The following is a 12278-nucleotide window of genomic DNA, read 5'->3' as shown; positions in this document are numbered from 1 at the left end:
GGAAAATGCTAAAGTATATGATTTTAAAAGTGTTTTTTAACTGTCATATTCAATGATTCTAAACCTTAGTTCCTCTAACCAGGTAGAGAGTCATTCAGTGAATAAGAAGGTGATTAAAGTATTTCAGGGTGATCCACACTGAGAAATCATGTTCTGCTTGTTGTTTAGGAGCAGATGAGGATGAAAAACGTTCTGACAGATTAAGATCAGAGTGTAAAGGGGAGGTAAGCTATTGCAATTTCGTCTTCCACTGAGCAGTCATCCAGAGTCCTAGAACAGTGCTGACAATAACATTCTCCTGGCTTCATTGTTTCTTCTGAGCCCCAACCAAGTGCACAGATGAATACTGTGATAACAGGTACTGAAGACCTACAAAGTCTTCTAGAATAGTAGGCATTGCCCTGCTCTGCGGAGCTCTGTTCATTGTACTGATGGGCAGTCTGGCAAAGAAGCTTGGGTAGTCTTAGAATATTTGATTGAGAAGAATTTCCTAACAGAGACTGAATATGGAATAAGTTGTGAAATCCTCTTCTTGAAAGACCTGCAAAAACGGGTTCTGTCATCAACATTCTTGGGCAAGTATGTTCCTGCTGAAGGAAGGAGAAGGGATAACGTGAAGGGGAGAAGTGATGTGACCAACAGTGATTGAGTGTATCCTATGTACAAGGCACTCTATGGGCCAATTCATAATCCTCATCTTAGTTCTGTGAGGTTCCATCACTGCCGTGGTGAAGATAAAGACACCAACCCTCAGAGGGGAGAAGCATCTTGGCCAAAATGCCACAGTGAATAGTGAAGTCAGGATTTGAACTCAGGGCTCTGTGACTTTAAAGCCATGAAGCTCTAAAGTCCATTCCAACCTAGACATGCATAATTCTTTTTTTGAAAAGCATCCCAAGAGAGGAGCAACACCAGATTGTTTGGGGGATGGTGCTAAAATCAGTTTGTATCCGCTGAACAGATAGTAACGGTGTCTCCCACCTTAGGTTTTAGTCACTTGACTCACTTTGCCTCTGGCTCCCACCTTCCTCTCTAGGCTTATGTTTCACCCTACCCTTCATTCCCCATATTGCCCACTGGATCTCTCCCCATTCAATAAGCATTCCATGCTCCTCTATGGTTCTGAGGCTTAGCACATATTGTTTCCTTTGCCTTGATTGCTTGCTTCCATTTTCTCTACACAAAAGCTCCTCTGCACCCTTCACGATCCAGAGGAAATACGAGCCTCCCCTAACTCATGCAGGAACATTATTTATGATCTCCTCTGGGCTCCCATGATACTTTGTGCCTAGAACTTTTCAAATGATGTTATAAAAAATCTGTGTATTTATCCCTTCTCTAGTGGTCTTTGAGTTTTTTGAAGACTGGGACCATATCCTGTTGATTAAATTATATATACCATCGAGCGCTATGCCTGGAATATGGCATGTGATCAATGGATGCCTAAGGAATAAGGGAGCAGGTGAATGCACAGGTGAATATAGGGTTTTTCTAACAAGGAGAATGTTGAGAGGATCAAACTGCTGAGCTCAGAGGATACAGGTCTGAAGAGATACCCTCAGCATCCCTCATTTTCTGACCTTTTTTGCTGCTGTCGCATTTCTCATTTTCATCTGCTAGCCTTTCTGATTTCCTTTCCAAGCAGCATCTCTACTCTTTAACCTAGTCATAAATGTATGTCAGAGCTTATCTCAAAACTGATTATTTCCAAAACAGTACCAACCTAGGAAAGATGGGATTGTGACTGTGCTTTCACAAATAGCTTGGCAATCCTCCTATTCTTTTGCTGTTATTTACTGGGGGATGAAGAGATGTGCTTCACTGTAGAATCTGTGTGATCCCTGGGGGAGGTGAAAAGTATGCAAAGTCAGGAGGCCCGAGACAAAGTCCTGCCTTTACCCTTAAGTGCTATATCTAGGTTGTGCCCAGCAGGAAGGCACCGAGCCCAGGGCACGTGGATGGACTGAAACCCAGCAGGCACTCTGTCTGTCAAATCTGCTGCAGCCTCCCAAAGACTGGGCCTTCCTCGTTCACACTAAAGCACAGTGTAGGGTAACAGGAATAGGCCATTTATAGGGGGGAAATGACCCAATTTCTCAAGCCTAGGTCTTTTTCCTAAGTGTGAATAATAATACTCCCCAGTCTGCCCCATGGGCTCATTAATTCCTTCATTTATTTATTCTAAAATCTTATTGAGGATCTAACCTAGTGGCTACAAGCTTAGGCGTTAGTATCAATCATCAATAAATGACTGCATTTTTATATTATCATTATTTAGTTCATCTGAGGTGGGTTGAAATTCCCAAAATTCAGAAAATAAAAGACAAATGGTGAATATATGTATTAGTCACAAAACAAGACAACTGGAACCTTAATTGACTCACCTCCGAAAAGCTCACCAGAATAGTCAAAACTCAACCACAGATACTGCTTCCCACCTCTTTGGGCAGTTTCGTTGCTGCTCACCCCTCTCTCTCTACTCCTTTATCCGTTTTCCAACTTGAACCATTGTTTAAATGAGAATTGGATTATTTATAACATTTGGCAACCCAGAAAAGATGCAATTCTTACCGATTACTACTGTGTTTCCCCCAAAATAAGATCTAGCTGGACCATCAGCTCTAATGCGTCTTTTGGAGAAAAAATTAATGTAAGACCCGGTATTATATATATTATATTATATTATATTATATTATATTATATTATATTATATTATATTATATTATATTATATTATATTATATTATATTATATTATATTAATTATATTATATTATATCTGGTATTATATTAAAATAAGACCGGGTCTTATATTAATTCTTGCTCCAAAAGACGCATTAGAGCTGATGGTCTGGCTGGGTCTTATTTTCGGGGAAACACGGTGCTTTCCTTATAAACCCCAGTTGATTTTGTCGCCCGGTTGTGGGTTGGGAGGGATGCTGCATTAGAGAAGCGCCGTCATGCATAGCTGAAGGAGAAGAAGACACACGGTGAGGGTAAAACGCAGACTCCTTAGCTCAGCACTCAAGACCCTTTCTCCCTCTCCTCCTTCTCTTTTCTCTTCCCCTAACTCTCCCTTCCATTCACCTTCTCCTCTTTTTCCTCTTCTTGTCCTCATTCCCTGACAGTCACTGAAATTAACTGAGCACATGCTATTTGCCAATATTGTGCTAAGACAAAGGAAACGTGGGCTGCCCACTCTGGCTGGTCACTTACTCCTGTACTCCTCTGTGCACATTTTCCTTCCCCGTGCTTCAGTCTGTCTCTCTTGGCTCTATGCGTCCTAAGGCATTTGGGGTGCTCTCCTTTGGTGCCACACACAAATCTACCCTCCTCCACACTGTAGTCCTCCAAATAGTTGAAATGGACTTTGCTCTGTTTCCTCTAATTTTTTGTCATCCCTTCCCTGTCATGCTGGCCTTTGACTCTGGTGGGAAAGAACTTGAGTTTCTCAGTGTCCCCCTTGGACAGTGGTGTCCAGAGATAGAGTGGGCTGACCAGCATGCAGGATGATACACCTACTCTCTTTGTTCTGAACATGTAGCTCATGCTCACGCATCACGAGACTGCACTTACTTCTCTTGTTGAGTCTGGAACATACCGCTGCCTTAAAACTTGTGGCTATCTATTTATTCGTGTATATTTCCTGTCATGAGATGCTCTGTAATCCTCATTTTAATGATTACAAAATAATACATCCTATGGATATATTGTAATGTATATAAACAAGTCTTCCTGGACTTATAGGTTATCTCTGGCTTTTCCCCGATGAGCTGTTCCAGGTGAGAAGAACTGGGCCTGGATTCTAGTTATTAGCGTTGTTCCATTAGTTTTAAATCATATAGTTTGAGAACAATCAGGTAACTCATGTGTGTAATAATAAGAGCTGAGGTGCCAATTCTCTTTTATAGACTTATTTTTCTGGGTAAAGTTCTTTGGAGAAAATTATAACCCCTCTCAGAAGAATTAAGTGATAAAACACAAGCATGGCCATTTGTGAAGGGATTGTTATCCTCACTTTCTAGACCAGGGAGCCAGGCTCCAAGATCTCCAGCAACCTCCTCAGGACACGCCTAGTAAGTGGTGGTTAAAGTGTCTGGCATTGTACTAAACACTTTACAAGCATCAGTCCCATTTACCATAAACCAGTGAGATGAGTGTGTCATTCTCCTTTTACAGGTCATGACACTGAGGCTCAGATAAGTCCAGTAACTTTCCCAGGTTCACGTGCGTGGTCCCAAAGCCCAGGTTGCCCAGACTTTGAGTAGCCATGGAGTATGGTGGTTGTCAGAATTCTCCTGCTACTTTCCAGTCTTCTTGAGCCGTCTTCCTTTGGAGAATCTTTTCTCTAAACAGTTTTGGATTTACCTTCCCGAAGTCAAAGGTACATGGTTGACCATGCCCAGGATTTTCACTCTCAGGACATAAATCCTAAGAAGGCATGATGTTTTCCTCTAGGCTTCTGATGGTTTCTAGTTTATTAATCAATTCCTCCTCATTGGCTAGAATTGGATGCCGAATCATGGTCTTTCCCTAACTTCTGGGAGGTAAAAGTGATCAGCAAATGACAGCTTTATTACCCGAGCGGCGTCAAGCAGAGTGAGTCTCTCTGTGATTTTCAAGGTGGCCGAGACCCACATCTTTGCCAGCACATCCTGTGAGCTAATTCTATGACTTGTGATACAAGAGCATCATCCATATTTTCTCTGAGTTGTGGGAATGGGAGGATGGGCTAGATAGGGATCTGTAGTGTTTTCTTTCATTGTATTTTTGTTACTCTTTCTCGTGTTATTCTTGCACGCATGCTTTCCATCTTGATTCTTCTACCCTCAGCTCTCTAGATTCCTACACAGCGCCTATCTTCCGGACACACCGGATACTCTCACCCTGTGCTACAAGTGCATTCTCATCCCAAGAAAAGGTTGAACTTTGTTCATGAAAAGTATCAGATCTGACACAAGCAGTGGGGATGTAATAGGGTCTTTCAGAAAGGCCATCATCTGACTGCAGGATCAAGACAGTGAGATGGTAGAAAAAGAAGAACCTGGTTACGGAAGGGAGATGAGAAATTCGGACTGTGCGGGGGAGATGTCCATAGCATTCAAAGACAAAACCTTGCTTACTTTGCAAATTTACCAGGAGCTTGTGTAGTTTGCTATTATTAGCATCATTTACAGCGTGGCTCTTAGTGAAACAATGTTTTCAATCCTATACTTTGAAACCAGTTGGAGACTTTACATACTAAACTAAAAACAAGGGCAATAAAGAAAAGAAAAAAAAGCCTGGGTTTAAATTTCTGCTCAGTCATACATTAATTTCTGATCTTGAGTTAGTCATTGAGTCTTCCTAGTCTCCGTTTCTTCATCTGCATAATGTGGAGAATAAAATTCCTAATTGGGATAAAACAAATTTCCTTATGGACTATTTTAAAAGGGCTTCCCAAATGCATTTAAGGATTTGAGAGGACTCCCTATCAAATGTTAAATGGACATTTTACTTGTAAGTACTCAGCATAAAGGGCTTTATGGTAAAAAACTTACCTGATTTCAAAATTTGGCACGATTACTTGCTGGCTGTGTGGATTATTTGCCTCTTTGAACATTAATTTTCTCATTTGTAATATGGGGAAAATATCCACCTTCCTCATGGGCGGTTTAAGTGAGGAAATGTATTTGAATGTGTCTAAGGTAGGGATGCAATAAATGCTATAGGTGTTTTTTTTTTTGCCTTAGCCATTTTGGTGGGGGAGGGTGATGAGAAAAAATGAAAAAAAAATGTGGAAAGACTGAAAGTTAAGAAAGATAAAGGTTTTGAATCTGAGGTCTGCTGCTGGGTGACCTTGGGCCAATGAGTTAATATCTCTGATTTTAATTTCTTCTTCCATAAAAGTGGGTTGTACCACCTGTATCACATGGAATGAGCTATATGATGCAAAAGAGCTCTGCAAAGCCCAAAAGCCTATGTAATTGTAGGTGTTCATCATCGTTATTAACATTTTGATGCCTAACAGATGAATCACTGGCTTTCTTTAAGACACACCAATTATAAGAGTCTGAAGAACTTATACTTCGGTGCTTTCCCCCCTAGATTTTACTCACCTATTTGTAACTTTCTCCTTACAAAACAGTGACTCCATTTCAAAACAGAACACCAAGAACAAAACCAATGTCAGAATACACACAGTTTCCAACATCAACATCTGAGCTCATCCCAAACCTGGTCCAGATAATAGCTAGGCCCTGAGGCTTACATTGCTTCCAAATGCTTGCTGGATAAGAATCCTGAATAATTGGTTTGGGAGGAGGTGAGCGATTGTGGAGCTTGAACACGTACTTTTGGGAAGAGAGCCAAGGTCCCAGCCACCCTGTAGCTGAAACAGAAAGAAGGCAGAGCTTTGTCCTTACCGTGGCGTCTTCTCCCGCGTAGTGGCTGAGGACCCGGCGTCCACCTGGATGCCTGTCGACCCAGCCAGTAACATCGTAGACCTTGCGATTGATCACCAGCCATAGGTCGGCCTCCTGATTGTGTCTCTGGATCTCTTGCCAGCTGTACACGTTGAGGCTTTTCCTGGGCACGTCACACTTCCCATTTGCCTCCTGCTTTACGGAGACCTGGGCTTTCCCATTCGCTACTGGTTTCCCGCTTGCCTGGTGCTTCTCCCCCAGGTACGGCTCACTCTTTCCTACCTGGCTCCCATTGCCGGCTTGCTTTTCTTCAAACGTCATCGTCACTGAACTCTTGAGATTTCTGGGTGGACTCCTGAAACTTCTAATACTCACCTGTGGTGGGACCACAAACTAACCCTTTCCTCCTCTTTTATTGCATGGGAGTATGGTGCCTGCACAGAACACTTTTTGAAGCCTAGTTATCTCTTCCCAAACTTGAGAGTGAGCATATCCCCATCCTCTCGCTTCTGTCTGTCCTGAATTTTTTCTGCCCTGATGTAGGCTGGACCACCTCTTTTCCTGGGACGGGAGACCACTTTTCTCTCTTCAGGTCTCCTCTCCCTGCTGGCTGGTCTCCTAGCAGCATCCTCCATCGTTAAATGTTCCTCAGCAAAGAGCTGGGGCCAATCGTAGGGTGGCAGGATGTTGCTGCCCACCCCCAGGGAGGAGGGGCTAAGCTCTCGTCTCAAAACTCCTCTCTGCAGCCAGGTAGATTGGGTTCGCACGCTCTCTGACATGCCATGAATGGACACAATTAGATTTGTTAATTTAACACATGAGCAGAAGCTTTCAAAATCCCCAGGATGACATCAATGCTGGGTGGACTTGGGAAATGTTCTTTTTGACAGCTGTTATTTCTCCCTAGGACTTTTAAACTGTTCTAAAAGACTTTTTTTTTTTTTTTTTTTTTTTAAAGAAAGGTTTAGATTTACCAAAGAGGCAGCTCAATGGTAAACCAGTTTTCTTCTTTTATTTCCCTTTGAAAGCTGTCTAAATCTGTCAACACACCTAAAGGTAATGGTACCTGATGTTTGCTAGAACACGTGATGATTTACAAAACCTTGGGCACATGCTTTATCTGATTTCATCCTCACATTAATCTTTTGAGGGAGATACTTTTGGTGTCCCATTTTTCAGGTGTTAAAACACTGGCTGAAGACCTCAGGTATGGTGAGCTACAGTCGCTCTGTCAGTGAGAAGTAAACCCAGATTTTCTGATTCCAAGTCCTCACCTCTTTGCTCTGTTTGCTGAACCTGGGGTCTATGTAGATATGATAATAACTTGACTCAGTGGTTAAAAATGAGGCAGAAGAAGAGATTCTGGGTGACGGCGATGGTAGGGGGGAGGGTCTTAATGTTAAAAAAAGCAGTAACATAAAATAATGAAAAAGCCCATTCTTATATTTGGAAATCAGTCCTAAGTAAATCAGCCCAAGATTTATGTATTCAGGGTTTTATTCCAGTACAATTTATAATTGTTAAAAATCAGAAATGGCCTAATTGTCTCAACAATAAAGAGGGCTGATTTATTATGTATATATTTAATATTATGCAGATATTTAAAATGAAGTTTTTATATAATTTTTAATGGCATGGACTGATGTTTGCAATATAATAAGTGAAATAATTTAGTCGATAATATTCTGCTTACTGAATGGTATATAATTGGAAGGAAAAATGCTGAAATATTGGCACTAGTTCACTTTGGATTACAGCATTATTGACATTTTTTTCTTCTTTCTTCTTTATGGTCTTTCCCAAATTTTCTAGAAATGAATACAGGTTACTTTCATAATTTAGAAAAAGCAGGGTTGTTGTTGTTGTTTTTTGTTTTTGTTTTTAAATAGGAAACCAAGGAAAGAAAGCAAAAGCATGGATTTTGGAGCTAGATGGATCTGGGATTACATTTGAGTTCTACCATTTATTAGGTGTAGAATTACCTTATTTCTTTGGGCTTTCATTTCTCTGTCTGTAAAATGAAAAAATAAACACAATTCTCAGGATTACACTAAATTAACACAAGTGTTATAGTACAAAAACCCTCAGTAGTTCCCATAATTTCTGTATGGGAGTTTAATAAATCCAACATATATACATTTGGTATTTGTAAGTTATGTACATAAATTCAAGATCGTTCCAGAATTTCAGTGTGCAGTTTGGAAATTTGCGGGGGAAGGTAAGGGGTTTGTCTAGGGAAATTGGCTGGCACTTTATGTAAGCTTGAGCTAATGTCATTTTGCTATATCACATAATACAGACACACTGGTGAGAAGTGTGTGTGTGTGTGTGTGTGTGTGTGTGTGTGTGTGTGTGCGCGCATTGGGGGAGATAGCTAAAGACCTTCACATCCTTCCATTGGTGTTATTGGAAACACTTGGTGGTGTATTGGGGGTTCTGTAATTGTTAGTTTCCTGTCTGTGCCTGTTTGGATATCAAATAGATTTATAAAAATAGCTACATTCCTTTAAAACACTTGTGCTTGTTTTGTTTTGGCAGCCAGGAGGCTGTTTACAATCCTGGAAATAACATAAACTTGGGAGCCAGAAATATCTAAGCTGAGTATTCTTGCACAAGCTTCTTACTATCTCTGTGCCTCAGTGTTCTTATTCTAGAAAATGGGATGAATAAAAACTATACTCATAAATTTGTGAAGGAGATAAATTATATTATATATGGGAAAAAGCTAGCCTGGTTACTAATTCTTGGACATATGGCATAGATGTAGCAGCTGTTATGGTTGTTATTGCCCGTGTTTTATTTTTGCTTTGGAATGTAGTCATCTGTGTCTGTTAGTTATTCTTTCAGCTCCCTGGGCCTCACTTCATTTTGTTTTTAAAGAAATGTTGTTATTAAAACAACCATCATTATTAAGGCCCAGGAGGAGAGACCAAAAGTGTTTGACTATGGAAGGTGAGGCTCTTTTAATTCCACCTTTTGTCCACCCCAAAAGCAAAGGGCCGACATCTGGGACTTTCTAGGGTAGGCATTCTGTTCTATCTTCTTTCAGGAGGAACTGACTTCCCGTGGATTCCTTTCTTGTTTTACTCCATTGTGTGGGAGAAAGAGAGAGACAGAGCAGGGGGTGGGTGGAAGAGAAAATGGTAGAAGAGGTGAATAAATGTGAAAGAAATTGTAGCCTACCTAGCTGGTACGGAAGGGTTAAGAACTAGATTACCTAAACGTTTGCTAAGTTTGTTTGATTGATTCCTAATGATGCTTGCCTGAGATGTTTTCCTTCAAGGCCAGAAGGAAGAGACAAGAAAAGCTACTAGAAAATGAATTGAAATGGACCAGAGGACACTTGATGTCTTCTACATGAACTTTCCTCATTATAATACTACAATCTCCACCCAAGGCGGGGCTTACTAGCTATTTTCTGTACGTGCAATGCATGTATATAGCCATGTCTGCTTACTGCACACGCTCACCCCAAACATAGTATCCCTGGGCCAGACAGGTTAGACCAAACACAGGGCCTTCAGAATCCCTGCAGCCCCACCCCTCAGCCTGAAACTCATCAGGGGCTTATAGACGTTTATTCTGCTGTCAAGGACCTTCTTCTCTTTATATGATTTATCAAAGATTCACAGAAAATTTATTATTTTCTAACTGCCATGTTGGATAACCTGGAGATGAGAGATTAACAAAAAGTCCTTTTCTCTGTATGGATTGCTGCTGAAAACAAAACAGATTAACAAAATGCCCTCCCTGCCCCGCCAAGCATTTAGTTTCTTTTTGAGAGTCGGACTTTCAGGATTCAAAATCCAGGGCTATTGCGTTTAGCTCTATAAACTTAGACAAGTACTTTAACCTGAGTTTTTTTTTTTTTTTTCCAAAATAGGGATGCTGCTAATAATACTGAATACCTCATAGATTTTCTTTTGTGCAGATTACATGTGTTAACTCATATAAAGTGCTTACGATAATACCTGGCATGTATTCAAGTCTCTGTAAATGTTTGCTGCTGGTATTATTCTCTTATCTCTAAGTCAGCATGTTATTCAACCAGAGCAAATATCTGAGGAGCACTTGCTATTGCCACACAGGACATCTTTACAATAATTCTGTTTTCATAAAGAAAGTGGGAAGGCAGCAAAATGGGCAAGAAAAAAGAGACAAGCCTGTATCAGTTCAGTAACTAAAGTAGTGGGAAAAAGTACCAAAGTACAAACCACAGACTGAGCAAACAGGCTGAGCTGTCACGGGTGTGGTTCTCTGAGCCACCTTCTGCCACTTCGAATCTCTCCTCCAGGCTCCTTGTCTTTTTTTTAAATCAGTGAGTGACCATTCTCCAGCTCTGCAATGTCATAAACCAGCACAAAAGGCCCATCTTATATGCAATCCTATAGTCATGTCCTCACAACCAGAGCATTGCTCTTTCAGGTGAAAAAATGAAAATCTTTTAAAAAGAAATTCTTTAACAGGCTTGGATGCCAGTCTAGGCCACCTTTTGGTCCTGAGGATTCAAACTCTACTAATGGAGAAAGAAGCATTTCTTCGAAAATAGCACAGAGGGTGAGCAGGACGGGTCTTTCCTCTTTTATGCTCTTTCCTTCTTACAAGCTGAACATCTTTATCGAAGTCACTTATCCTCTCTGCACCTCAGTTTCCTTCTCCATTAAATTGGGTAGAATGGCACCCATTCTGCCTGTTTTTTGAAGGGCTGTGAGGCTCATAAGAGATAATGGAAGTAGAAGTGTGGTTTTACAGCAGAAACCTGTTATTATGATAACTGCGATTTTACAGTGAGTGCAAGATTTCCCAAATTCTTCAAGGGAACTGGATCCAGTGTGTCACAGACAGAAAAAATGTAACCATTCTTATTAACTACAGAAGCATGCAGAATGTTGACTCACTATGGTTAGTCGCCATCCACCTACCTATCCGTTTATCAAGTGCTTTGAGCTCCTTGAGGAGTGACATTATCTAAGTGCCTGTGAATGTAGTTATTTCTATCATCCATCAGCTTTCCAGAAAGGTTCATTTGGCTTGGGGCACGCCCTGGCTCTGTGTGAGTGGAGTGACTGTATGAACTAGCTACACGCCCATTTTCCCCAGGGCAACTGTTCTGAAGTGCTGCTTTATCATTTCAACAAAGCTCGTTGGAGAAACACCCCCAATTATCTACTGGTGCTTTGGCTTTGAAGAATCTCAATATCTCAACGCAGACATTCAGGAAGGACTGCTTTAGTCACAGATGCTCCCAGCACACAGCTGGTTGGCCCTGGTCCTGCCCTGGGCAGGATTCTAGTGGGGTAGCATGGCCTTAGGTTCTCGCAGACTCAATATATTCTTGTGGTCTCAGCCACTCCGTTACTTCATGGCGAGAAAAGAGAAATGGAGGCCTGTTCCTAAGAAGGAAACGTGGACGGACACCCAACACTTTGTGTTGATTTAATCAAAGAATTGATGAGGAGGGCAAAAGGCCAGAGTAGGAAATTAAATCCTAAGGTCCAGGAGGGCAGACATTTTGCCTGTTTGGCTCATCACTATATTTGTAAAGACGGGCCTAGGATTAGGTCTTCACTAAATATTTGTTAAACAAGGGGATAAATACACGAGCAAATGACCAGGGGAATGGGACTGAGTTTCAGTTTGTCGGTGACCTTGATATAATAGTTGTTATTATCATTAATACAACAATAACATAATAGTATTATTGTTGTTATCTTTATCATTAGCTTGTAATTAGCGCCATTTCTCAGGCTGGGGAAATCCGATTCAGAGAGATTAAATATTGTGCCAGAAATCAGATAGCTCACAAGTGGTGCAGACAGAGAAGGCCTCTTGAAATTTTCCTCTTAAAGACTCCAATATTCAAGGATAATAAATGC

At 41.0% G+C, this 12278-nt stretch overlaps 1 protein-coding gene across 1 annotated transcript in view; it reads right to left on the bottom strand.

Annotated features, from left to right (window-relative positions):
* Nucleotides 1-6995, bottom strand: part of LOC109435473 (fatty acid desaturase 2-like protein FADS2B) — a 31357-nt gene extending 24362 nt beyond the window's left edge. Inside the window, exon 1 of the mRNA XM_019713408.2 lies at nucleotides 6403-6995. Coding sequence (XP_019568967.2) covers nucleotides 6403-6723 — 321 coding nt within the window. The 5' untranslated portion in view covers nucleotides 6724-6995. The remainder of the gene's footprint in view (nucleotides 1-6402) is intronic.
* Between the last annotated feature and the right edge of the window lie 5283 nt (nucleotides 6996-12278).

This window comes from Rhinolophus sinicus, linkage group LG06 (genome assembly GCF_036562045.2).
Source record: "Rhinolophus sinicus isolate RSC01 linkage group LG06, ASM3656204v1, whole genome shotgun sequence".
Taxonomy (NCBI): Eukaryota; Metazoa; Chordata; class Mammalia; order Chiroptera; family Rhinolophidae; genus Rhinolophus; species Rhinolophus sinicus.
This window is presented reverse-complemented; position numbering and strand designations above follow the sequence as displayed.